Source organism: Pseudopipra pipra, chromosome 6 (assembly GCF_036250125.1).
Source record: "Pseudopipra pipra isolate bDixPip1 chromosome 6, bDixPip1.hap1, whole genome shotgun sequence".
Classification (NCBI taxonomy): Eukaryota; Metazoa; Chordata; class Aves; order Passeriformes; family Pipridae; genus Pseudopipra; species Pseudopipra pipra.
This window is the reverse complement of record NC_087554.1, coordinates 19,316,051-19,343,730: the sequence shown is the minus strand read 5'-3', so window position 1 is coordinate 19,343,730 and position 27,680 is coordinate 19,316,051. Positions and strand designations below refer to the sequence as shown.

The following is a 27,680-nucleotide window of genomic DNA, read 5'->3' as shown; positions in this document are numbered from 1 at the left end:
AGTTGTCATTAGCAATTTATCAGCTTTAGAATTCAGTCTCTCCTGCCAGTTGTCATTGTCAGTTGTAGGACAATACTTCACCTGTTCACAGTTCCGTGTACTAGTGCTAATGAACTGCTTCTTTTTTTTCCTAATGCAAATGCAGATCACCATCTTTTTTCCTCCCTCTCCCCACTTTTTTTTTTATTATTATTATTATGGGGTATTATTATTTTTGTTAAAATCTGTGTATCGGAAAGAGTTTCCCAGTAAGTTCTAATCATGTTTGTTTTACTTCCAGTAGGAATTGGAACTGAATTTATTCATCCACTTCTCCAAGCCTTTTGAAAAGTGACTAAATGCAACTGAGTCAGATCGTCTGTGGGTATGAAGTGGCTGGGAGAATCCAAGAACATGGTGGTGAATGGCAGGAGAAGTGGAAGCAAGTCGTCTAATGACCACGCGCAGACCAAGTTGCAGCATGCGGGAAAGGAGAATCCAAAGACAGGCAAAAACGGGGTCGAGAGAAGATCAAGCAGATGTATGTACATGTTTATGCTGCTTAGTGCTGTATGTGATAAATTAATCAGTTTGCAAGTCATACTTCTGTCTTATCTTAATTCATCAGGGAGGTCTGCAGTCAGCATGGAGCTAACATCACAAGTATTAATTATGTTTGTATTTTTTGGATGTGTTAACTCCCTTCAGATCAGTTTAAAAGTTAAGTAAGAATAACTGGGTGCAAATTAATTTTGAACTCGTATAATAATAAGATACGTGGTTGGCCCTAAGTAAAAACCAGTATGATTTGAAGTGGATAACATAATTTGAAGTACTAGCCCAACTTTTGGTGAATGCGCTTGTGGAAGGAAACGCCATTTTTTAATGAAGTCACATACATCGATATCACTGTGAAATGGTTTTAAGGAATATGGGGTTTCATTTTCGCTGTTGATCTGGGATGAAGGACTTAACACAAATTCAAAGTCCTAAGTCCTTTTTTCAGATCTTGGGAAAGTCAGGTTTGAAATTTCATGTCTTCATCATGTTTATAGGTCAGAAATTTTAGAGGTAGGCATGACTGAACTGTGTAGTCTGGAAAGATGCTTGTAGTTGGGGAAGGAAAGAGAGAAGGAAACCAAAATTAATTAAACAAACCCATAAAATAACATTCTAAAACACTTTCTTCATTGGCCGCTACCTAAATCAACAAAAGCAAGAGGGAAAAATTAACTGTGCCTCTGCTTCTATAGGTATTTTATCATCTTCCTTAATCATTTTATATTTTTTGCCTCCAACCTGTGGTTGTCTGTCCCCAGATGTTGCTGGGCTTTATAATGTCCCTTAGATGATACCTAATTTATGCTCTCTTGTTCGCAGGTAGCGGTGCTTCAGGATTTGAGGGTCAAAGTCGTTATGTGCCTTCCTCTGGAATGTCTGCCAAGGAACTCTGTGAAAACGATGACCTAGCGACTAGTTTGGTTCTTGATCCCTATTTAGGTTTTCAGACACACAAAATGAATACTAGGTAACTTGTCTTTATATTTCTAGAAAAGAATTTGTCTTCTTAGTTGGAATTTCTTGCATGTTTAAGAAAGCGAAAAAATGCCAATTTGTGAGTAGCTTCTGCCTTTAAAATGGTGTTGCATGCGAGACTGGAACTCAGCACTACAAATGCACACTCTCACAGTGCTCCATCGTAGGTCTTTCCATTAGCCTCATGTATCTGTGCTGTAGGGCAGGTTGCTACTTGGCACCATTTCCTGGCTGAAACAGTTAATTAATCATAATTTAAACCACTAGTCATGTGAAATGTTTCAAAGAGAGAAGCCAGTGTTTGGTGACTTCTCTGTTTATTTCATATGCCTGGATGCCTTCCCCCCCCCTTTCTTACTCTTTACAACATCACAAGAAAGATGTAGTTCCGGAGCAGTTCAGTGTTGGTGCCACTTGATTCGAAGTTCTTGCAGACCTATGCTAAGGAATTGCTACTCAGACATGTCTATGTGCATAAGATAAATTTTACGTGCCAACTGGAAACTTGCTTACCAGAATTTCACACACTTTTGTACTATTACACATCTGGTGTAAATTCATGTGGTGGTCTCAGGGTTTAGTTGTTCGTGCTTCTCCCTCTTTTACAGATGTACTACTGATGATAAGTATATTCTATAGAGCTCTACTAAGCTCTTGTTTGCATACAAGATCTGCATTGATAGCTTAATGGAAAAGCTATATATAAATTAAAGTTTCCAAGGACTGGAATCAGGTGCTTATTAGTGTGCAGTAATAAGAACTAGGGTTTTGAAGCAGCACATCTTGGGAAACAGACTGCTCAGCTCTTCAAACTATTGCTGTGACAATTTTTCAAGAAGGACAGTTCACCTGCACAGCACAGTCACATAACCACAGTGCCACTTAAGCAGATTTTGTGTGTGTGTGTATGCAACAAACTGATTGCTTCAAAAATGACTTTTAGATTAATTGGTGTTGTCACGTTACATAAGTGCTTGCTGTTATAACCTGACAGCATGAGTTGCACATGAAATTTCAGCTGTCTGGTCCTAATAAATGCAAAGACTTACTCCAAAGAGATTTTTCTGTTTTTGCTAGAGAGTGCAACATCCACCTTTAAGAGGAATGTTTGAATTCTTCCTATTCCCTCCGTGCTATTGGTTACAGTATCACATTGTGCCCAGTGTCCAGGTAGATATTTTTACAGTTTAGTTTGAAGTGTCTTTGTATTCTGATCAGTTAATCAAGTTAAATATATATGCTCAAAGGACTTTTTTGTTTTCTTGCACGAATGATAGTCTACAGATTACACACAGGTAGTTAATTCTTAGGCTTTTTACAAAGGGAATGATGTATTCATTGTTTAATAGTTGGAGAACCTACTGTCATAAATGGTGGTTTATGTTGATATGGTGTCAACACCTAAAATACTTCTTTAATTACTATTTTGAGCCAAAAGGCCACACAAAGACCATCATCCTGTGTTTCTTCCTTTCTCAGACTTGGAGAACAGTTACAGGCAGTCTTCAAGGAGAGTAGTTAATAGTCTTGGAGCAGTATGGGAAATACTTAGGTGAGGCTTACAACTACTAGAAGCACATCTGCTTGCCTCTTTCTTGTCCTATTGAGAGAGTTTCTGTTGTTGTAATGAATTAAAATAGAGGCACCAGCATAGTTCTTGTTTATCTTTTTGGTGCGGTGATGACATCTGCTTGTTACTGTAGCTGTGATGCTTAGATTACCCTCCTTCCATCAAGTAAACTGTAGTCTTTCTAGAGCTCCTAAGATTTATTGTTGTTCTTATGGCTTTTGAGGGAAGGTGGGGGGAAAGCAAGTGTGAAAAGCTAGACTGTTTCCAAAATGCCAGACGCCAGTACCCAAATACTACGATGTAGTAGAAATAAAGATTTACAGCTTATGTTTGGGCATCTTGGGCTTCAGTGGGATGGAGTCATATTAGTTACATAGTTTTTGTATTGAGGCGTGCTTAACATAAAACAGCCATTTATGGTGGCAAGCAAGTATTTCATGTTCCCTTGTTCTGATTTGTGAAAGCGCCTGTGCCACCATTCTGCTGTGCTGTTGGAAACACAGAAGAGGTTTGTATTTTTGCAAGTAGCAGCCCAGGATAAGTTGATGACTACTTAATGAAGTTGTACTTCACCTTACCTCTGTGAGCCAAATCTGTGTTTTTCTCTGTATGAGTGTTTTCTCTATAAGCACTTTTTCTGCTTCATTCATTCTTCTAGTTGAAGAGTTTGTGAACGTGATTTGTCCAGAGTATATTGATTAGGGGAAAAAAACCTTATAGTAAAGTATCTAGATTGCTGTTGAAATGTCTTTATACTTCATCTTCTTTATAATGAATTAGTGATCTGGTGCAATGGTGACAAGAACTTGATTGTTATTTTACTTGTTGTTTTGTGGGGATTTTTGAGGGTTTGGTGAGTTTTTTTCTGGGGGGGCATAAAAATGAAGTCCTGCAATTCCTGAATATTCTCCATCTTGGGAATTGGGCTATTAGCTCTGGAAGCTGTCAAGTCAGGAATGGCTGAAACAGCTGAAGACTAGTTCTCAAAAGATTGCAATTGAATCCCCCAAAGTGTTTGTCCAGTGTTCCTCTGAAATGTCTTCTTGTCACCAGGGATTTGATGGACAGCATAACATGTAGCTTTGGAAATGTCTTCAGTGGCTGTACTCAAAAGTAATTTTTTTCATTGTCTTAGATTTCTGAGGGGAAGCAGTTTTTTTTCAGAGCTTCCAATCCTCTTTACATGCTGAGTTGTCATTCTTTCATCCAGTTTGTAGCTCTTATCTCCACAGAATAGCGGGCTAGCAGTTAATAGAAGAAATCCTGTATCTTACCTAGTATGTTCTTGTCAACTATAGCTGTTCTAAGAGGTTTTGTCGCTTCTTGTACAAATCCTGTTATATCAGGACTTATTTGGTTGGTTTTGTGTTGAAAACAAAACTCATTTTGCAAGCTATACATCCTAGGTTGAAGGTTGTCAAACACTAGAGATTAAAACTGACACTTGTAAAAAGTGAAGTGAATTCTTGCCTATCTTACCATCTCATTTTCAGATGCTTTTCCCTAGGCTCAGCACTGAATCTTGAAATTGCATGATTTAATGGCTAATCTGCTCCTTACTGTCTCACATATGAAGTGTTAGTATTTAAACCTTAAGCCAGACTTCTGATCATACTGCTGCTGTTAACAGTCAGTGTTGTTTCCTGGTTCCTTAAAGCACCAGCATCATGCTAGGGAATACTGAGAGCAGTTCCAATGTATTTCTAAGTTTGCAAGTGGTTTAGGAAGTCAAATACATTGTGGTCTGTTCTAGGAGAATCTAAGGGTGTTTTTTACCTCCATATTGCTGCTTTTTGTGATGTTACAAACTGGTGTGTGGGGTGGGTGGTGGTGTCTGATAACACGGGACGAAAGGACCAAGCTTTGAGAATTTCCATGTTTCCCACTGCAAACATAAAGTGCTCAGGGATGATGTACAGGAAGCAGCTGTCTCTCAACACTGCATCAGGAGTAGTCTCTGACTTTGGTATAAACAGTCATTCCTGAACTTGACAGGGTACACCACGCTTCATCCGTTAGAGTCATCATTGAGCAGCAAAGACAAAAAAGACAAAGCAGTTCCATATCACTTGCATTTAAGGGTCTATGCTGAATCTCTTCTGCATTCTTCAGCTCATTTCAATATAATAATTAATCTTATTAATTTCATCTTGAATGGAGTTTGGAGGTTGAAAAAGTTACGTGAATTCTGCTAAATAAGATATTGTGGCTGTATAGTTCAACTTTGGTGTTGTGGTGCTATGGAGATGCTGGGTTAGAGGTACAGAGCTCTTATGTGGTGACAACCTGTTTCACACTGAAGCTTTTACATTTTTCAGACCGCAGTGTCTGTGTACTTTGCAAAATTATTTTTTGTTTGACTTTTTTGTAAAATCTACTTTCTCTGGGTTTTTTAGATTATTTTTACTGGTAAAATTAATTCAATAAAGTCCTTTACCTTGCTTCTGGTTGTCTTCCTTCACTGTGTGTAATCGCACAGTGATTATGTTGGAATCGACTGTTTTGTTGAAACCAACATTTGCCAAACACCCTAAACAACCAAATGACACCCTGCCCTTCAAACCAACACCCACCACCTTACTTTTACATTTTTTTTTAGTTGTACTTATAGCTTCAATAAAAATTGTTACATCTCCAAAAGATGGAGTGGCTTGCATCCAGTAGACATGGTAACTGCTAAATTGAATTTACCATGTGGAGTGTTAGAATACGAATGGGGGAGAGTGTTGGGGGCGAGGGGTTTGTACCCCCCATATTTATTTTAAAAAAGTATTTCTTATTAAGGAGAATGATATTATATAAAGAATTTTCTTTACTTCTGCCCTAGGCTGTATTGGAGTTTTGACCAGACCTGGTGTGTGTTTAGTGTTCAAGAAATTTAGATAACATAGAATACTTTCTTCATTAAGAATGCTTGTTTGAAATTTAGCCTCTAAAGAACATGAGGTCCCATATGGAAGTACTGGTGATTAAAGGCAGAAAAAGTTGATCGTAACTGATACAACCAGCTTTGAGGGAGGAAAAAAAAAACTCATACTACAGAGTTGAGCAGGAAAGAAGCCAAAATGTATGTTAATTAAATTTAGTTGTTTACACTAATTTTAAATAGATGATTTTCAAGTCTTGTTGTGCTGTGTTGAATGCTTAACAGGCTTGCAGTTTAGCTTTTGTGCTCAATCTCTGCTACTGCGTGAATAGTAACTTGCTGTCTTTCCACAGCCACGTAAATAGAAATATCATCCAGACAAGGTCCCTGTTGTTAAGAGGCTAATTGGATGATATGTTTTGATAAATTCACTCGTCTTGATGTTCCCTAGTCAGAAATTAAGAAACAGGTGTTGGAAGTATAACTCTTTATCGTGCACTCCTATGCTTTGTGGAGTTTCACTCTGGATCTCCTTCAGGATCAGTTTATCCTTTTTGTTCAAACTCACTGCTCTCAGTGACTGAGACTGAGCAAGGTGCTGTGCTTCTGAACTTACCAGAAACTCTCCTTTAACTTCCTTTATAGGCAAGCATCTCACTGACCTTTGGCTTTATACCTTGGAGTTTCAAGAGTCTTTAAGTACTCCCGAGGTAAGAGAAACTTGAGAGAGAAAGAGCTTTGCTTCCCCGAGCCATTTTCCTGTGTCTTCCTTATTGAGACCACATCAGTTTGCCCTTAGTTGGGATAAGATCATCTTCTGTCTGATTTTGAAACTGCAGTAGCCATAGTTTTGTTGGATCTTGTTGACTAGGGAAAAACAAGTATTTTCTAGGGAAGTGTGAAAAGTTTCTGTTCTGCAGCTTGTGAGGAAGAAGGGCTATTATTATTTCTTTAAAGATAGTGTCATAGCTGGGTTTTTCATTCTTAGCTTACTTTTAACAACAGACTATTTTGCAGAAAATTTCATGTTCCATAAGACCTGATCCCTGAAGTTGTTCGTAGGGTAGCTCAAGGAATCTGTGCATATGAGCAAATTCAAAGACTAAAGTGTCTTGTTCAGCTTCCCTTACAGAACTTAATAAAGGTACTGTTCACAGGAGCAAACCAGAAGTCTGCATAAACAATTCTGATTTTAACCATTTAAAGTGGTTTAGAGACTGGATTGGCTGGTTTGTTCAGTTGGTTTCCTTGTGCTCTATCTCTCTCTTCTTTGAACTAGTTCTCCTGTTTTACTGACACTTAAAAGCCAGTTTCTTTGGCTCGTTTTCTATACATTTTGCTGTGGGGCCTTTTCAGGCTCTCTTCGTGGTGGAGCTCAAAAACAGCTGTGTAGACTCTTCCATCAGGTTTATAGGTTTTGGGGGGTTTATTGTCATGTGTAAATGTGGAAGCCCTGTAACACCAAAATGGTAGGATGTAAGATTGCTTCTCAAAACCAATTGGCTTTTTGGTTGCCAAGGACTAATAAAGAAACTATGATAATATAGTTACATAGTCTATATATAATATAGATAAAAAATTATACTCCTGGGACAAGTGAGGTATCTACCAGCAGACCCTCAAATTCTTAAAGAACACTGGGCTTCTAGGCTTTCTTGTCTTCTTCAGTGTCTCAAGTCAGAAGGTACCTTTTAACGTATGTATGGAGATACACCTGTGAAAGACTGAAGCTTTCATGAGGAGTCTGGACTGCAGTATTCTGAATTTGCTTGTAAACTTTATATGCTCTCAGTGCAGTTTACATATGCTGTTGAGCTCTGAACAACTCACTAACTCAAGCTCAGGGTGCACAGTGTCATTCTGTCTCACCTGATTTGGGAACCCTTGAAGTGAAATGTTGTACATCATGTTTTCCAGCATCTTCCCGTGTATTTGTGGATACTTTTTGCTTATTTGGATTCCTGCATATCTTTTCTCATTATCTCTGTTTTGTCACCTTGTAAGTGCAACATTTTGATAGAGGTGCTGCAGGAGGTCCCTTGGTACTGATTTTTGAACCCTTGGGTGCAGAGAGTCATGTTGTTTAAAAAACTCAGTTCCTGTTTGAAATGCCTGACATACAGTGCAGCATTCATCTGACCTTATAGTGTTTGGGGGTTTGTACAGTCTCTTCACCCCCTTCTTGTTTCCAGCCACCTTTTTGGCCTTTTCAAGACTTTGGCATACACTAACTATTCTACTTCTTCGAAATGGTGTTACTTGAGTTTCTGCTAATCATTTAAAGGAGTGCCACCGGCAGTGTAGAATGCCTGAGACAGGAACCCAAAGAAACACCTACTGAATGTCATCCATGGAGGTATGTGGATGACTTTTCAAGGGCTGAGGCCAGGTTTCGAGCTGCCTAAGGTGGCTGGTCATGTAGATGTTGGCTCAGCCTCTGAGAATGGGAGGTTGTTAGAAACCTGAAATATAAACATCACTTTGGGGCTGTACAATGTGCTTCTAATTGCTAGAAAATGTAGGGTGTTGATTCTTTTTTTGTAGGTCTTGAGAGCCACTGTCAAGCTTGGCATCTGCCCTGTTTTGTTTTTTTCTCTTTATTTTTTTTTTCCCAATGGGGGTTCAGTTGGGATAGCTTTCTTCCCACTGGTAGTTGACTTGGGATACTGTTTTCTTTAGCTAGCCTGTACCAAGCTCCTTGATGATAAACAAGTGTGATTATGTCTATCAGCATATACACTGCCTGTCTGAGGTGCTAATGCAATTTTGAATGTGGTGGCTTTTCCACCTGTCTTTGCTCCTGCAGGTCACATAGCTAAAAAAAATGGTGCATTTCAACATGTAATATATAGTGTAAGGGAGAGGGCAGTCATTCATGTAGCCCAGAAAGGACAGACATAGCTGAAGACCAATTTTAGCTGTAAATCCTGCAGGTTTTTTCCTTCATGTAATGTTTGCAGATAAAGGTGTAAGCAAAATGTTAACTCTTCATATTTGTGCATATTCTACTTCTGCTTCCCCTGGTATAAGTTTCCTTGATGGAAAAATGTTTCTGATTAAAACTAAAAATGACAGCAGGTCACATTCTGAAACTAGTCAGGTTCAGTTCAGGCTATATGACTTCACATTCTCTTGATGTATGAGGAAGCTCTGTGAATTATGATTATCAAATCTGGGAGAAATCTTTCTGGTTTTGGGAGAATAGAGATACTTCTGTGTGTGACTGGCAAGTTGAGGGAGACTTTAGTGTGCTGCAGAACAAAAATAATGATGATCATGTCATCTGTAGAGAGTTTTCTTCCATGATACAGTCTCAGCAGCTTGTTAGGCAGTTAGCTTTTTGGGAGGATGGGATAAGTATATTCCTTAATGAAGAGCTTTTTTGGAAACTTCTTGACATGATGCATGCCACAGTTCTAAGCAGGCATCTGTTTCTTAACTGACTCCTGTTTTGTTGTTATATCCCAGCCAGAAGAAAATTTACCTGTCTGCTCAGAACTCCTTACTGTGCTGTGTTCTCTGAAAACTCACAAGTTTTTGCTGATAAATTTTGCTGTGTTCAAAAGTGTCTCAAAGGTTGCTTAGTCATTATATTACAAGGAAGTTTTTCTGAAGGAGGATGCAGAGAAGATTTATAAAAGCGGTAGCATGGAACGCTGATAACCTGCTGAAAGTGATACTGCTGTTAGGAGGTCTGTTTTTATTCTATCAGGAGCATAAATACAGCACTTTCCTTCTAATGAAGGAAATTGAATCCTCATCATTGTTAGTTCTTTCTTATTAGATTCTTAATATCTTAAAAGGTAAAATAAAACTGAGAGTTAACACTTAAGGTATTTTGTTTCCTTCACACAAGTTGCATAGAAGCAGCAACTCTTACTTGGTCATTTGAAAAGAAGTTACTGGCAACATTCTAAGATAAGAATAAGCCAATTTATGTGGTAATTTAAAAAACAGTATCAGTGAGGAAGTTGATGAGGTTTCCTTCCACCAACTTCAATAATTTATTTCCCCTTGTTTACTTTTGTCGTCGAATACCGACTTCATTTGGTAAGTAAGAGGAAATAAAATCAGCATGGTAATGCAGGTCAAGCAGCAAGTAACAGGACTTAGTCTTACAGATTTACTCAAAAGCTGTTATTTTGTTTAGCTCTTCTGTCATATGTTGTGTAGGCAAAACATACAAATTGTAAAAAGATCTGCAGAAAACCATTTCTCATGACCCTAGAAAATTTTTATCTTTGTGAAGAGTCCCCCCGGGGTGTGTCATGCACTTAAAAGTACACACACCCAACCTCTGTCCCAAAGCAGAGCATATATGGGTATGTGCTCAGTCAATTTATAGAGATTCGACATAATCTCTAATTAAGTGCTGCTTTCTCTTGGTGGTTTTGCAGCTCAAAATGGAGCTTCTGCTTCTGGCAGTCATGCAGTTTTTTTCTGTTACCTGTTTTTTTTACTGTTGAATATATGAAGGGCAGTTTCTCTTAAATCTCAATCTTTGGGAAGAAGGTGGAATTCTCTGCTAATGTACAGGGGTTCATTTTCATATTTTACCTGCCCATGATTTTTCAGCTACTTGTTTCCTGTAGCCAGTGTTTGGGGGAAAAAATTCTTACAACTGCACTAACTTGTGGAACCTTAATCTTCCACGGATGTAGTAGCTCTGCCGTGTCTTACCATTTATAGATATTTCTTCTGTAGCCATTTAGAGGTGTGTTTTGTATGAATGCACATGTTAAGTTTGCATTCCACATAAACCTATGTAGTGAATTTGTCAATATAATAATGTTTTGGGTTTGGCAGAAGTTGATTTGAAATCACTCAAGGTAGTTGTGCGTTTTTTCTGTTTCAAGATTTCTTATTCGGTCTTTTTGGTTGCACTGCCTAATTGTTTGCTCCCTATTTAAAAAAAATCATGTGGCATGTGATGTTGTAGAGGGCTTAAATTTAAAATCACATATACCCACATACACACAACCCAGTTACAAAAGCCAGTACTGTGCACAGATCCCCTAATACCAGTGTTAACTAGGAAACTTAACAGCATCCAGTTTATTTGCAGAATTTTTTTGCACAACTACTTTGAATGATAACAAATTTGTTAACTAAAGTTATACTATTATTAAAAAAGTAACACTTTTATTATAATAGTTCTTTAGCTGCTTTGTTCCAAATAACAGGTGCTGAAAACAGGGAAATATTATTGTGCATTGGTTAACCTTATCAGAGATTTGTTTTGTAAATAAATCATGCTCGTTGGCAGAATAGAGGATTTTAAAGGTTCCAGGTAGTGCGCTTGGCTTTGCCGTACTTCTGCCCCTTCCTCAGGAAATGAGGACCTGTGATTTGAGTACCTGATGGTCAGTCTCTTTATGCTAGGAGTTAAATATTGATATGTCTAGCAAAAGAACTCTGTACTGTGAGTAACTGTAAGGAAGAATTGAGAATGATTGACAATGGACTGGAATAGCTTTATTCTTTATTTCAGATTTCGACCTATTAAAGGAAGGCAAGAAGAACTAAAAGAGGTGATTGAACGTTTTAAGAAAGATGAGCACTTAGAAAAAGCCTTCAAGTCCTTGACGTCAGGTGACTGGGCCCGGCACTATTTTCTTAACAAGAACAAAATGCAGGAAAGGTTGTTCAAGGAACATGTAGGTGTATTTGTAATTAATGTGCTTTTTCAGATGGTTGAAAGGCTAAGAAAACATAAAAATTTCTTAGGAATGTAGCAGTAGTAAAGCAATCAATTGCTCCGTTACATGTTAATTGTTTGATTGTTTTTTATCAGAAACTTCCTTTGTTTTTTAAAGCCAACTAGACACACCCTCACTTTTATTTTTGTCGTTAACTTACAGTGCCATTTATTAATAGACATGTAAAAAGGAAGGTGAAGTTTTTTCCCCTTCATTGTTTGTTTTGTGGTTTGGTTGGGGTTTTTTTCATTTTTGTTTTTTGGTTGGGTTTGTTGTTTTGTTTGGTTTTTTTTTTTGCTTACAGCTATTTTTAATCAAATTGGGTGACAGAGGAAGGTAAAGGAAAAGGGAGGAACCTTGTTACCTCAAAATACCTCAGTTGTTTTTGGTATAGGGGCTTTATGTGGGAGTGTTATTCCTCTTCCTCCACTTGCCATACCCCAAATCCATTTTGTATGTAACATAAAAGTTGTTGATTCTCAAAGTTCAAAGCAAGAAAATCATCTTTTGTTTTGTTTTTTTTTACTTAAGAAAAAAAAAGAAACTTCTTCAGGAATGAGTCTATTGTTTCCAGATACAATCAAAAGGAATTTGGCCTACTTTAGAGTGCACCAAATCTAGTAGTGTGGAAAAAAATTAGCAGAAAAAAACTCTGCTTTGTCAAATGCTTTTTGAGTAAAACAACCACATTTCACCTGAAAAAAATTGATCCAACAGTCCCTGAATTCATTATCTAAATTTGTCGTGGAAGTAATATCTTTTTTTCAGGACTTCAAATAATAACATGAGTTCCTGTAGATTGTTAGATCTCAGTGGTTCTTAAAGATTTGAGATTATTTGAATGCAACTATTCAGTGACTTTAAGGAAAAAAATTATCCATTTTCATTGGTTGGTCCAGTTTTGTACCATTCAAGGCATTTTTAATTTTCTTAAACTCTTTGCATAGTCACATTACCCACGTGAGGATTCCTGCGAGTCATTGTGAAGAAATAAGACCAACATAATGTGTATGGCTAAAATGTACAGCAATGCATTTCATATTTCATATTTCCCATTGCAATATCCATTTTGTGTGTGTTTTTGTGCAGGTCACTGACTTTCACTATTTATATAAGAAGTTCCTCACTGCTTTTGTTTTGCTTGTAACAGGAAAATACTGGTTTTTTTCATTGCAGGTATTTATTTATTTACGAATGTTTGCAACTGACAGTGGGTTTGAGATCCTGCCTTGTAATCGGTATTCTTCAGAGCAAAATGGAGCCAAAATTGTTGCAACGAAAGAATGGTAAGAAATGCATTTACTGTTGCATTCTGTTTCTGTCAATTATTTTGAAAGACCCTAAAAAAGATATTAAAAAGGGTGATTTAGAACTAAAACTGCAACCCATGAAATACAGTTCTGTATTGTTATTTGCAAATTGAATTTTGTGTGTGTTTTTGCTAAGTACTTAACACAGGATACATGCCTCTGGAAGACATTCCTTTGTATATTTGGGCATATCCATACAGTGTTCATTATACAAGGTTTTTTTTAATCTTGTTTTCAGTCAGATAATTGTTTTCCTCTAGTCATGAGCTGTTGGCCTCCTGTGAGAAACATGACATTACGGTGGATTTGCAGCAAATTATTGTGGGGGAAATGAGGTTTTCGCCTTCGTGAAACAGGGGTGTTATTTGCATATTTTGATTTTCCAAGATAAATCTCTCTTGGAAACACAAAGTTGGAACCCCATTGTATTTCTACATCTCATTTTGGAACATCTGAGTTTCATTATAAGCATATGCATGGCAACACCAGTAGATTCCAAGTTAATTCAGATTTTAAAATAAACTCACACACAAATTATGTTAGCTTTGCTTAGTGGCAGTACACATTCACACCAGCGCATCTGAGGTGACGAAATGCTGTTATGTGCAGGCTAGGATGGAGTGGCTGGACACTGGGCTGGCAGCAACACAACCTCCATGTGTTGTTGAGTAATCTTTAAGTAGGCTGAGGCTAGTTTCTAACTCTTCATGACCATAGTTGAAAGTTCCACAATCAGGATACAACCCAAAAAAAAAAAAACTGGTTGGTGATTTTTTTGTTTAAATTCACCCCTTGGCTGATTCTTGAAGCTTTGTATGTAGGTGTGTTAGAAATGAATTAACTTTCCACGCTCAAATCTTGAGTGGCCTGAGAGCAAGGAAGACAGGAAAGTTGCTTCTTAACCCTCTTGATATCTGGAAAACTATTGAGACTCAAACTTGATAGAGTTCTCAGCGTTCTCTATCAGAGGAGACTTTTGCACCTGAAAGACTTGGCTTCTAGTGTATGTCCTTCATGTATGTTTAGTATCTCCATATTCATCTGTGTCAGAGTAATCTGGCCAAAATATGGAATGGCCACTCTGAGGAGCTGTGGAAACAGTGCCCATACAGGGGAGCAGAAGTGGTGTGCTTCTTCCTAGGCTGAGCAGGCAGTGCCTCTGCTCTGTTCAGATGGGCTGCCTGCACACCAAGGCTTCCTGGATTTGTGGATTTTTGTTGGTGTGCGTCCTTCCCCCTTCCTCGGTCTGTTTCAACTAACAGCTTCATGCTGAAGATCTGCTCATGAGAGAGGAAAACATCTTGCTTGAATTCTGGCCTTTGTTCGAGTCAGTACTGGGCCTCATTTAAGAAGCCATGGAGTTGTAAGCATTTTCATTATGCCGGGTTTTCCTGGCCACAGGAAGAAGCATAGGAAACGCCAAGCAGGAGCAGCTGTAGGAAGTCAAAATATCTTAAGTGTCGATGGGGAGGGAGTGTACACAAATGAAAAGATCTCGCTTTTGGTTTTAACAACTGTAGAAGCTGAAGTAATCAACTCTTACAATTTCTTGCCTGCAGTCTCAGGAAATTGTAGAAATAATGGTCATAATTGTTACTGACGTCAGATTTGATTAATTGATTCTATATAGTAGCATAAAAACATCTATTTCGAGTCTGGAAAAAAGTTATTCAGCCTAATATCCTGTCTCTCAGTGAATTAAAACATGAGGCTTATAGGGTTGTGGAATGGTTTGTCAATAACAAGAAGTGTTTTGCAACTTCTCTTTTTGTGAAATTATTTTGTAATTTTGACACGTGTATTCTTATTTCTGCTACTCTTTGCACTAAAGGAAACGAAATGATAAAATAGAATTACTTGTGGGCTGCATTGCTGAACTATCAGAAATGGAAGAAAACATGCTGCTGAGACATGGGGAAAATGACTTCAGCGTCATGTATTCCACACGAAAAAACTGTGCACAACTGTGGCTTGGTCCTGCTGCATTTATCAATCATGGTGAGTAGTAAACGCAGGAAGCATGTTAAAGGGCATAAGCAATTCTACTCAGAAGCATTATTATATGTGAGCTGAATAACACAAGAACTTGGAGAAAAATGTCTGAATCTGACATACGGTATTACTGTAGGACAAAATCTGTTGGGATTTTCCCAACCAGAGCTGATCAGCTGTGAACTGGGAAACTCCCAGAAGGCTCTAGGAAGTGATGCCTTCTTACTTGAAATCGATTTTGGAACTGACAGCTAAATTACTGGGGCATATGGTGGGTTACCTTGAGTTCTTTGTGAACTTAGTCAACAGTAACATCTTTCTTAAGTAAACTTCTTATGCCTCTTTAACATTTTACACAGAAGTTTAGCAATTCAGGGAAAAGCAGGTAGGACTTAAGATAAATCTGTTCACCCTAAAGAGGAGGGAAACTGAACATTTATGGTAGAATAGGGAAGAGCTCAGAAACCCAACTATGTCAAAACAAGTACCTTTTGAAGTATGATTTTGTGCAATACTAACTTAACTCCCAATATTTAGTTGAGATTCTACAGTTATTAAAGTCAGAGTGAATCCTTACTTTAGATATCTACAACTATTCATGTTTCAGGTCTTATCCACAGTTAATTGACTTTATCTTTTGGACCTTTTTCAGATTGCAGACCTAACTGCAAGGTAAGCAAGAAATTAAAAGTAAATAAATAAAGCACCCTGCTGTTTTGTTTTGTTTTGTTTTTCTTTGTCCCTGCAACTTTTCTTCCCTGACTGTTTTACTTTTATTTCTTACTCAGATACTATACAGCCTTAATGATTAACCTTATTTTATACCTTTTCCCTTCCTGTCATCTCCTTCCCCAGTTTGTATCAACGGGCAGAGATACGGCATGTGTGAAAGCTCTAAGAGATATTGAACCTGGAGAAGAAATCTCTTGTTACTATGGAGATGGGTTTTTTGGAGAAAATAATGAATACTGCGAATGTTACACCTGTGAAAGGTATACATTGATGTAAATAGGTTTCATGACATATTTTGTGAAACTGGAAGTCCTTGATTATGAGTACTCAGATTTTTGGACACAAAAAATTGCTTCCTGGGTATTTGCTGTAATGATTTTTCTATGTTGTTACAGAATGGTCATGATTCCTGAGAACTCTGCATTCTGTTTTTCTTTTGAGTCTCTTTCTGGAGATAGCCCAACATGAGACAAAGTGGATCAAATCATAAGTGTAGATTCTTAGAAATATTTGTACTGAATAAAGTAGAATTGGAAGGAAAAACAGCTTCTACAAGACCATTGTCAACTGTTCCCCAACATTTGCTCCTTTTTGCACTAGAAAAAGCAAATTTCATTTTTATATGTTGACCTGAAGTTCTCTTCTGCTGGGAACGGGCAGAATAGTTTTTCACCCAATGCTATTAGAATTTGGGAGTTTGTGTATTGGTAAAGATCTACTAGTTTGGACAGTATTCCCCTATATCTGTGCATCACATAATAGCAGCAGAGTTGTTATATTTGGTTTCCACCTGTGCTGTCCCAATCTGCTTTCTTCACAAAATCAGTTGAAAGAATTTCTTAGTTGGTTTTTGCCACACTGAAATTTCTGCTCACTGTGAGCAGACAGGCTCGGCATCACTTGAGAGAGCTTCACCCAGTTCCAAGAGGAATCGCACGGAACTCTTAACGGTTCTGTTACTGTTGGATCTAACTGTAGAAAGAAAAACCCTACAAAGGACAAAATATTGGTCATTTTGAGAATATGACCGATGAGAATTTGTCATATGGACAATAGCATAGTGCACCTACATATAAATAGTTCAGTAATCTTACTTTGATTTTTACTGGCTAGTTTGGTCACTAACAAATCTTGCAAATCAAGGGAAAACCTTCTGGTAAGGGCATCCAAGCTCATGTGATGTTGGTGGATCATTCCAAGTGAAGGGTACAATCTCACACTTTATCTCGAGAGATGCTGGTAAAAATGTACTTCAGTCCTGGGGACTGTTCAGTGTGGAATAAATGGGCACCATGATTGTTGGTTTCAGTGTTTTACAGGCGTGCTTTCTTTTTGAGGGCAAACTAGTTTTGCGTGTCTGAACATTTGCATTACCTTGTCATTTTTGTATTTTAAGTGCATGAAAACATTATTTTTTAAAGCTAATGTTTGGGTGATTCTAGCTTTAGGAATTTGCATTTTAGTCACAAGGCAATGTTACAGCAATCAAATATGAAAGATTTTGTTTTAGGGAAGTTAGTAAGGACTCATTTTTCCTTGTTCAAGACAGATGAGGCAACTGTTGCTTTGTACGCCACAAAAAAAAAAAATCATTTTTAAGTGACTCAATTTTGACTGTACTGTAAAGGGTGTTAATTTGTAATGTTAAAATGCTAGACTTTGAAGAAACTGTGGGTATGTTTGGAGCAGTGGGAAGTTTGGTGCTGTACAATTTTTTTCAAGCTTCCAAAAGTCATTCCCAGGAAGATTTGCTTTTGTCCATGTACTCTTTCTAGGTGAGCCTGCTGTTCATGCTGGCCAACTGAGACATGTAGGCACCAAAGATGACATGTCAGAAGACAAAACAACCTACAAAATGCGATCCAATTCAGTGGCTCTTGGTATCATTTATCCAGATATTCCTGGGATTCAAACTACTGTATATGAAACGAAGCTGTAAGTTTACATTGAGATTTATTAATACTTTGTGTCCTCTTTTTCTTTGTAGACGTGGAACTGGTGCTTTTAAATCAAGAGTGGGATTACCAGCACCTACTCCTGTGATTAATAGTAAATATGGACTGAGAGAAACAGATAAACGATTGAACAGGCTTAAAAAGTTGGGTGACAGCAGCAAGAATTCAGACAGCCAGTCTGTCAGCTCTAACACTGATGCAGATACCACTCAGGAAAAAGGTAATGCAAGTAAGTAAAGGGAAAAGCTTGGAGATGTTAAAGGTTTCTTAAAAACATGGAAAACTTTCACTGTGATGGAATTCCTCTCTTAGTGTTGAGATGTTCTCAGATACTGGTCATTAAAACTGTAATTTATTGAGGAATCTGAAGGCAATTTAAATAGCAAATTCATGGCTTTCCACAAGTGTTTCAAGAACAATAGGTGGCATGTTATTGTTTTGTTTTATTTATATCAAAATCAAATACAAAGTGTAAAAACTTAACGTCCTGTCACTAATGTCTGTATTTCAAAACAAGGTAAACTACCACAGGCAGTAGTGTGGTTTAGGAAAGGAAACTTACACAGTTTGAATTATCTATATTCTGTAGGAAAACAATTATTGAATAAATACTTTTAGTAGAGATTACTAAAGAAATAGTCATTTCCTTTAGAGTTTGTTTAAATTGGGCTGCTCTTCCCTCTCCACATTCAGAATTGATAGGTCAGGTACCTATTCTGAAGTGAAAGTGCACACAGTTAGTAATTTCAGAAGAAATTGGAAGGGATTTTTGTTTGTAATGTTCCTGCAAAACTTCCCTTGATGGAGTAGTGAGTATCATTTACTTGCTTTCCCCCCTTTCCCACCCTCACCACCCTCAGTATGGGCAAAATGTAAATAATTTAAACTTTGACTTAACTAGTAAAGTTTGGAGCCACATAAAATATTATGGTGCCAGTTGTTTCCTGTTTGCTGCTGTGATATTAAATAAACAAAACAAAACAAAAACAAAACACACACACACAAAAAAAACCCACCTCAAAACATTTCCCCAAAAAGTTTTATAGTCTCTAATTACCTGGATATAGAGTTGCACATCTGTTGAGCAGAGGAAGGTTTTCTTGCTTGTGACAGTTAAGTGATACCTGAAACTGAAACCACTACATTAGTTAAGGTGTTTGGGGTTTTTGTCTCCCTCTTGAGGAAAAAATCCCAGAGTTAATACTGAAGCATGCTGATCCTCAGATTTTGCTGGAATAATACTCAGTAAAAACTGTGGATAATATCAAATAGATGGGGTTTTTTCAATTGGTAGAAGAAAAAATTCAGTAAAAACCAAATTTGATTGGTGAGGGAAAGTTTATCTGCAATGTAGTTGTACTTTTGGCTCGTTTGGCAATTCCTTTCATGTCTTGAGTTGCAAGTTAAGCAGTCTCATTCCTTACTGCATACTGTCTGTCCTATTTCATGGATTCTCTTGAAGTGTTCCAAATAAATGAAATAACTACAGTATTTGGGAGTGGGAATTCAGGATAAAGAAGTGTCATAACAAAACTAATTTCTTCTTTTGCAGCTAACAGAAAATCTTCAATTGGCGTTAAAAAGAACAGCAAAAATAGAACGTTAACCAGACAGTCTATATCAAGAATTCCAGCATCATCAAATTCTACCTCATCTAAACTAACTCATATAAATAATTCCAGGGTACCAAAGAGACTGAAAAAGCCTGCAAAGCCTTTACTTTCAAAGATAAAGTTGAGAAATCAGTGCAAAAGGCCAGAGCAAAAGAATGCCTCTAGAAAGCTTGAAATGGGAAATTTAGTTCTCAAAGAGCCTAAAGTAGTTTTGTATAAAAACTTGCCCATTAAAAAGGATAAAGAATTGGAGGGACCAGTCAAAGTTGCAGTCTCTAGCGGATGCTTAACGAGGCACGCAGCGAGAGAACATAAACTGAATTCTGTGAAAGGTGCTCATGAGCATGGTGATATTCCACCCTGCACATACATAACAAGGAGGTCGATGAGAACAAGGATGAGTTTGAAGGAGACCTCTGACACAAAGCTTGAACCAAATACGTTGGATAGCTATAAGAATAATTTGACTGGAACACAATCGGACGTTGTAGAGCAGCAGTCTCGTGCGGGAAATGAAAACGAGGTGGCTCATGGACCATCACATAAAGGGGAGGGGAGGTGCCAGAAAAATGATGCAGGCACATCAAAAAAGAAATCTCGACAAGGAAAGCTTGTGAAAACATCTTCAAAAACAGAGGAAATTGATACTATGCACAACACAGCTGTGAAAGACAAAGTACCAGATTTGATTAGTTCTCATTCAGAACTTGAAGAGAGGAATAATGTGGTGGACACACCTGTTGGCTTTAAAGACTGCATCCCTGGATCTGGTGGCTGCTCTGTAACAACTGACAATTTTAAAGCAAAAGACAGCTTTAGAACTGCAAAAAGTAAAAAGAAAAGACGAATCACAAGATATGATGCACAACTTATCCTTGAAAATAGCTCTGGGATCCCTAAACTGACTCTTCGTAGGCGCCATGATAGCAGTAGCAAGACAAATGATCAAGAAAGTGATGGAATGAATTCTTCAAAAATAAGCATCAAATTAAGTAAAGACCATGAAAAGGATAATAACTTATATGTAGCAAAGCTAAATAATGGGTTTAACTCAGGATCAGGCAATAGTTCAACAAAATTAAAAATACAGCTAAAACGAGAGGAAGAAAACAGAGGGACATACCCTGAGGACCTTCATGAAAATGGTATGTGTTGTAGTGAAACTCTGTCTGTTTTGGAGTCCAGAATGGAAGTAGATGATTATGGTCACTATGAAGAGGAAACAGCAGATGAATCTTCATCAGAAGAGGACGATGAAGAGGAAGATGATTATGATGATGAGTTTGATGACTTTATTCCTCTTCCTCCAGCGAAGAGATTAAGGCTTATTGTTGGCAAGGATTCAATAGATATTGATATTTCTTCCAGGAGGAGAGAAGATCAGTCTTTAAGGCTCAATGCATAAGCTTATAGGTCTTAAACTGACCTGGATGTCATTTTTAAAAAAAAAAAATAAAATAAAATAAAAAAAAATAATAATTAAAAAAAAAACAACAAAAATTCCATTTGATTATTCCTCAACTAAAGAACTTTCTGAAAAACTTAGTGGCAGCACTTCTTTATTCACCTGTCAACGTAATATTGTAGAAAGTGTACAGCATCCTGACTCTTCTTAAGTCTGATTTGTGCAGATTTTTATTGTACTTTTTAATAGCCTTCTTATGTGCAATTCCGAGTTAGAGGTAATGCTCTGTTGTAAAATAAAGGCTCAAGCAAAGTTATGAAATTGCATCAGATCTTTCCATGCAGGACAATGAGAATACAGTGTGGCTACAGAATTATTTTTGATCGGTAAGAGCGTTAGTTTGCTCTTACACTATTTGACTAAACAATTTACAAAATCATAGTAGCAGCATATTAAGGTTTTCTAGTATATGTTAATATCACCAGCAATGATCTACAGCTTTCCAATTTATTTGCTAGATGGTTTTTTCCCCCCTTGGAGTTTGTCAGTTTTAACACTGTATGCTGTCCCAGACGTACTGTTTGTGGCCTTTGTTATAGTAGCAAACCGTTGGTTGGAAGTCAAATTGATTTCTTTAAAAAAGAGAAAAAAATATGAAAAGGTGTTGACAATTTGCTGACTTTTTAGTACATTATATGTACAAGGGTAGCAGTATGCAGAATAAAAGTTTGGATATGGTGTATTTATTGCTTGTTACGTAAATTAAACACCTTGTATTTAACACTTTTCAATACTTTTAGATAAAATTGTTCTTTGCAAGAATGATTGGTGCTTATTTTTTCAAGAATTTGCTGTGAAATAATGTGATTACGACGGGCAACATTTATCCAATGAACTGCAGCTATCCTAAATTGGTTCTTCATATTTTTCTGTTGCACTTGTAAAATGCTACAAGGAATTTAAAGAAAATCTATTCACTTTAACTTATGATAGTTTTATCAAATTAAAAACAACTAAGTCACAGCTTTTGTTCTGTGGTAACCTATAAATTGTTTGTCTTTTAAGAACCAGTTGTAAAAGACTGAAAAAATATGTATATGTTGTAAATATTTGTGTGTTGTGAGAAATTTTGTCATATGAAATTGAGATAACTTGCCAGAAGGGTTTTTAAGTTTAGAAATACATCCATGCCAATAAAATAGGAAACTGTAAACCTAGTTTTAAACTTTGCATCAGTTGGAGTTCTTTGCTCATACGTAGTTCACGTAATACTTCAGAGTCTGCTTTATAACAATGAAGAGCATCAGGGCGATCTTTGGCTCTTTGGTTTTTAATAAAAGAATGTTAGGAAACCTCTGGGCACAATGGACTTGTTTGTATGTATAAATCAGCTTGTTCAAAAGCCATTTCTGTGAAACAGGTCTAAAACATCATAGTTGACATAACTGTGTATCGCTTCAGTCTGTGGTATTTGTGTTTCTACTCAGCCATGGATTAAGGTTTAGAGTTTCTATATCTGGGGGTGTAGAAACAAGTTTCATCCTAAAACAGTTGGTGTTGGATTGGTTAAGTCCACTGTTGGCTGCACAGGATTATCGTGTCTGCCCAAAAGAGCAAGAGCTTGAGTTGCGTGGCCACTGTGCTACCCAGTGGTGAACTGGAGAACATCCATGGAGAGAATTAAGTGTAGAATTAAACCCAATACTTGTAACTTTGTAACTTGTAACAGTCTGCTAAAGGTCAGGTCACTGTGTCTCATGAACAGGGTGTGTATTTTTTTAAAACATGAGTAGGTCTGTCTGTCTGCAGTGTACGGCCTCTCCAGTCAGACCTGGGCATTTGGTTCAGGGAAGACAACACAAAAGCTTTGGTGAGTACGCTGACAGCTGTGGTGGATCGTCTTCTGGGATCTTTCAATGTCCAGTATCATATAAAATGGGTTATTAAATGTTGGGTTAAAGGAAAGATAGCTGTGTTATTAAGGGCTTGCTTTGTAGTAGGAAGTGTACTAGGAAACAGTTGATGACAAATGACAGTAGTATAGTTCTTTCCTCAAGAATTGCCAGGCGTTTTCACTGGGTGCTGTGCCCTGCAAGCATGTGGCTGTATCAGTGAGAGCTGTGAGGAGCTGAACAGAGCATCTGCTCACTTTTCCTTCACTGCCTTATAGGTTATTGCTGCAGCATGCTCTGGGATACCAGTTCCCCTCCTCAATCCACAGGCAGTTTTCCTTGCAGCCTTCTGTCTCCCTGCTGCTCCTGCTTGCAGGTTCATCTGGCAGCCTTGGTGGTTGTTGTGCGGAGGTAATAGGTTTACAGAAATGTAATTCACATGGAGATGTGAGGGAGAGGGAGATGATGCAGCAAGTAAACATTGCCCACCATTGTTGGTATTTACTGACAGCGTACTTGAGAGCAAGTTTAGGGCTTGCTAAACCAGCATCAAGCAATGAGAGCAGATCATAAAACAGGTGGGGAAGAAATTGCAAATTAATCCTCCCCTTAGATGTAGGAGCTGTTTTCCTGGCCACTGAATTCATAGTTCAGCCAACTCCCTAATGAAACTTGCTTTCCTTTTTCTCTGGTGTGAAAATAAGTGTAAGTAGCTCTTTGGGCATCAGATCTCTGGATTGGTCTTGTTTATTGAACAACCTTCTTGTCTTGGAGAGTCTGAGCAAAAGCTCGAAGTCATTTCCAGGGTAGATGGGTCCACAGCTGTGTCCTGCTACACAGATGTTTGTGTTACAGATACCTTGAAAACAATTAAATGTGTTCCTCCAAGTTGGTAAGATAGGCAGGGCTTCCACAACCCCAGTCTCTTCTGTCCTTCCCCTGACACAGTAAGTAGGCATTTTTCTTTCATCATCAATAGGTGAACTGGCAGATCTTGATGTTTCCCTAACCTTAGTGGTAGGGGAAGGTGAATGTTTGTGTCACCTGAAAACCTGACCATGTTTCTTGCTGTCCAGATTGCAAAGCACTGTGGAGTTAATAGTGACTTGACTGTCAGAGAGCCCATCTAGCCTTGGTGTCTCTCGTTTCCCAAGATATGGGTAAGAAAAGATGCCACAGCTGAGTAAGTTTGAGATGACCACAGCACACCTTTTAGCAGGTTGAAGAACTGGAGGAAGCGTATTGTAGATGTGCTTTGCCAGCTCATTGTGTGTTATGTGTGGCAGGTTATTGGGCTATAAAGGAAACATCCCAACCACCATGAAAATGGCAGGTTGGCTGCGGATTTGGGAGTGTCCAGCACGTGCAGGGCATACTGAACTAATACATCATTGAGGGCAGATTTAGCTTTTGAATGTTTGGGTAGCGGGCGTAAGTGTATGCTGACTGGCATCTGTGATGTGGTGAGTTATTGGGGTTGGGGCAAAGGCGTTGATTCTTTGTAAGACAAAACCAGATACTGTTCGATCATAAAACTGTTATGGAATTGTGAGTGCTCATCAAAGGCAGTGAGCACAAGAGAGAGGGAACACTCCTGAACACTGGTCATCTAGAAACTTACATAGACACTGTACAGCAAAACTGATGCAAAATACATTACATGCAGTTCGATCCTATTGGATACCACTGATGTTGATCCCAGAGACAGAAAAGATGATTGCTCAATGTATTTCTGTGTGCTTTGCATAGGGAATTCTAACCTTTCCCTGTGTCTCTTTGGAGTGATATAGAAAGGAGGGACAATTTCATTGGATATAGCTGAATAAGAATAAAGCCTTTTCTGCTTCACGTGTACAGGGATGTTTCCATGGACGCTGGGCAATTTCTGGAAAATAGCTTGTACCAAGAAGCAGCAATGTTTCTGCAAACAGCAGAAGCTTGTGACTCTCAGATGCTATTGCAATATTTATGAAATGTGTCTCCCCTCTGCATCAGTCAAGGTCTTCTCTGCCCCATCTGTAACTCCTGCTGTAGTATGCATGCGAGGGTTTCAGACCTGAAAAAACTGTGTCTGATAGAATTGTTGTGGATTCTCTGCAAGATTAATGTGAATGTCCTGTGACCATCTTTTTTTTCTCCTGTATTTCAAATGCCCAGTTTTGGTTTTGTTGTTTTCTCCCCCCCTCCCTCCAGTATATTTGTTGGGCATTAGGTGTTGTTGCTGTCTGTACTCTGAATGCTCAGGTGTTGCCTTGCCTGAAGCTCAGTCGTTCAAGACTGTTACCCTGTTGTTCACAGTGCACTGGCTTTATTCAGTTACTCTGCCAGCCCCTGTGTGTTACACGTACCCAAGGAATGTATTCACGTCTGCTTGGGCTGGGTTTTTTCTGGTTCCTTTTTGTCCATTTTGCCTAGTGCTGCCAGTGCACCTTCTTTAAATAAGCTCAGAAACACAATTCCTTTGCTCCCCATAATCGTATGGTGGGTTGCCCTGTTTAGAATGAAAGGTTGAAGGTTTGGGAGCTGTGCAGGATAAGGTTTACTGAAAATTAAAAGCAAAAGCACTGAAGTTTGCATTTATCTGCTAGTGTCATGCCTTTTCCTAAATCCCCTTCCCCAGTGAGTATTCTCTTGTTTGGGCTGGGTTATAAGTAAACCTATGGCCTTGCATAATCTCTGTTGCCCCTTCCTAAACTCTTGATTTCAGGTAACGAGGTTATGGTGGAATGTTGTTCTTCAGCATCACTTCCTGGCAGCAACAGTAACTATGTATTTGCTCTTTTTTTGCCTGTTATAGCTCCTTTTTTGCCCACCAAAGGAACTTCTGTGGCAGTCGTGCTTGAGTTTACATACTTTATTTACAAATATTTTAAAAATATTTTTGTTATTGCAAGTTATACAGGTTGTTTCCTTCTCCCCACAGACAAAGGAAATCTATGACTTCATTCCATTTGATTTAACTGTAATTTTATTTGGATTCATCCTTGCATGAAATTTGATCAGAGCAGTTCCTGCCACAGAAACAAACTGAGGTGTTGGAGGACTCCTTGTTACAGGCACAGGTAACTCAGAGATGAAGCAGGTACAGGGCCAGAAAAACAATGTTGCCCAGGAATCGTTTTAGCTTAATTAGCAAAGATTTCTGGTTGTGGTAGTGAGTTTCAGTCAAGTGTGGAGCTATCAAGGGATCCAACAAACCATAGATTTTTCCACTGATGCTTTATGATGCTCACCAGAAGTCAGTTCTATTTCATAAACAGATTTGCAGTCTTTTTTGCTTCAGTCCCCATTCACTTAAGAGTTGGATTCAATGATCCTTGTGGGTCCCTTCCAACTCAGAATATTCTGTGATTCTGTGTAATTACTGTGTTTGGCTGCAACATTTTACAACAGAATTGGTGGTAAACAGGTAAATCAAAAGATGTGTAGTCGGCAGGTCAAGGGAGATGATTCTCCCCCTCTACTCTCATGAGACCCCCACCTGGAATGCTTTATCCAGCTCTGGAGTGCTCAGCACAGGAAAGACATGGAGCTGGGACAGAGAGAGATCTCTGGAGCTGGTCCAGAGGAGGGCACAAAGATGATCAGAGGGCTGGAACACCCCATGCTCCTTGAGGTTGGAGGCTGAGAGAGCTGGATTCGTTTGACCCGGAGAAGAGAAGGCTCCAGGGAGACATTGGAGCACCTTCCAGCACTGAAAGGGAGGCCTACAGGAAGGCTTGAGAGGGACTTCTCACAAGGGCATGCAGTGATAGGACAAGGGAGAATGGCTTCAAACTGAAAGAGAGTAGGTTTAGATTAAATATTAGGAAGAAATGCTTTAGTGTAAGGGTGATGAAATACTGGAACAGGTTGCCCAGAGATGTTGTGGGTGCCTCATCCCTGGAAGTGTTCAAGGCCAGGCTGGATGGGCTGTGGTCTAGTGGAAGGTGCCCCAGCCTATGGCAGGGGGATTGGAATTAGGTGATCTTCAAGGTCCCTTTCAACCCAAACCACTCTGTGATTCTGTGATCTAAGGCAGAGAATGACAATTATAGAAATGTGATGGATAGGATGTGATTGTACTCATGTTTGCATAAACCATGTGTAACATTAGGACAGGACTGCTGGGTAGTTCATGGTTACCAAAATCTCTTGAATTGTTCTGAATGCCAAGACAGAAGAGTAGTCTTTCCAGATCCAGAGATTAAGTCCTCTCCTGTAGCTCAAGTGCAAAATATCCTAGAGCCAAGATTAGCCATGGCCCATCCAGTCACAGTAGGAAACAGTCCAGGAGGGATTACCTTCCCATAATGCCAAACTGCTAATGCTTCAGCAGATAATACTTTCAAACTTAAAAAGCAAGAGCAAGCTTGGGGATCCAGCCATGGGTGTGCCCTCAAAGTATGCATTGTTTAAGAAACTCTCTGTCTGACCCTGCTGATGTCAGGATCTGTTTTGGTCTGAGCCATTGCAGCTTTGCTCTAATGACAAGGTCTGTCAGGATGGACAGGACCTACAGAACTTCCAGAGAATATTTGGTAGGAAGGAAGAGAAAATGATTGCTGTTGGCTAGTGAGAACACAAGTTAGATAAGGGAGGAGCTGGTCACTCATGCCTGCTCATGTCTGACACTTCTCTGTTAGGCTGGCCAGTTATTACGCTGTCAGTAAAAATGCTATAATAAAGCATGCATATGTTTTAGTGCACATGCATGGTGTTATGACTAATCAGTAGTTAGTTCATATGTACATAGCCCTTCTCACAGCGCTGTCAGGCAGAGCACAGGAGTACCATTTCAATGGCACCGAGCATTCAGTTAAATGGTACGCTTCCCCGATGGGAAATATTTGGGTCATGCAGTCCTCCTGCTTCCTGCTCCTTCCTTCCCTCTGGGAGTTTAATGTTCTACCCCATCTTTTGCTCTTTCCTTAAAGGGCTTTTCCACTATCACATGTCCACCCATGCAGCTGACCTGCACGCCCGATGCAGCTGCCACCCCAGAAGTGGTGCTTCTACAGAGAGAGGGGAGAGGTCTGGAGACTGGAAAAAAACCCACTTCACAGCTCGTGCTATGGCTGCAGAGCTCACAGTCAGCAAGAACCCAGAGCGGTGCTCCCAGCAGCAGCTGCACCAAAGCAGCCAAGAGTGG

At 38.7% G+C, this 27,680-nt stretch overlaps 1 protein-coding gene across 4 annotated transcripts in view; it reads left to right on the top strand.

Annotated features, from left to right (window-relative positions):
* Positions 1-22,009, top strand: part of KMT5B (lysine methyltransferase 5B) — a 29,699-nt gene extending 7,690 nt beyond the window's left edge. The window contains exons 2-10 of one of the 4 annotated variants that reach the window (XM_064657695.1): positions 284-520; positions 1,360-1,507; positions 11,443-11,608; positions 12,827-12,936; positions 14,792-14,958; positions 15,605-15,624; positions 15,808-15,944; positions 17,672-17,868; positions 19,192-22,009. In XM_064657695.1, the coding sequence (XP_064513765.1) occupies positions 367-520; positions 1,360-1,507; positions 11,443-11,608; positions 12,827-12,936; positions 14,792-14,958; positions 15,605-15,624; positions 15,808-15,944; positions 17,672-17,868; positions 19,192-20,657 (2,565 nt within the window). In that variant the 5' untranslated portion in view covers positions 284-366 and the 3' untranslated portion in view covers positions 20,658-22,009. Of the gene's footprint in view, positions 1-280; positions 521-1,359; positions 1,508-11,442; positions 11,609-12,826; positions 12,937-14,791; positions 14,959-15,604; positions 15,625-15,807; positions 15,945-17,671; positions 17,869-19,191 lie in introns of those variants that run through there. The other 3 variants (XM_064657696.1, XM_064657697.1, XM_064657698.1) reach the window with 3 other exon arrangements.
* The last annotated feature ends 5,671 nt before the right edge of the window (positions 22,010-27,680 follow it).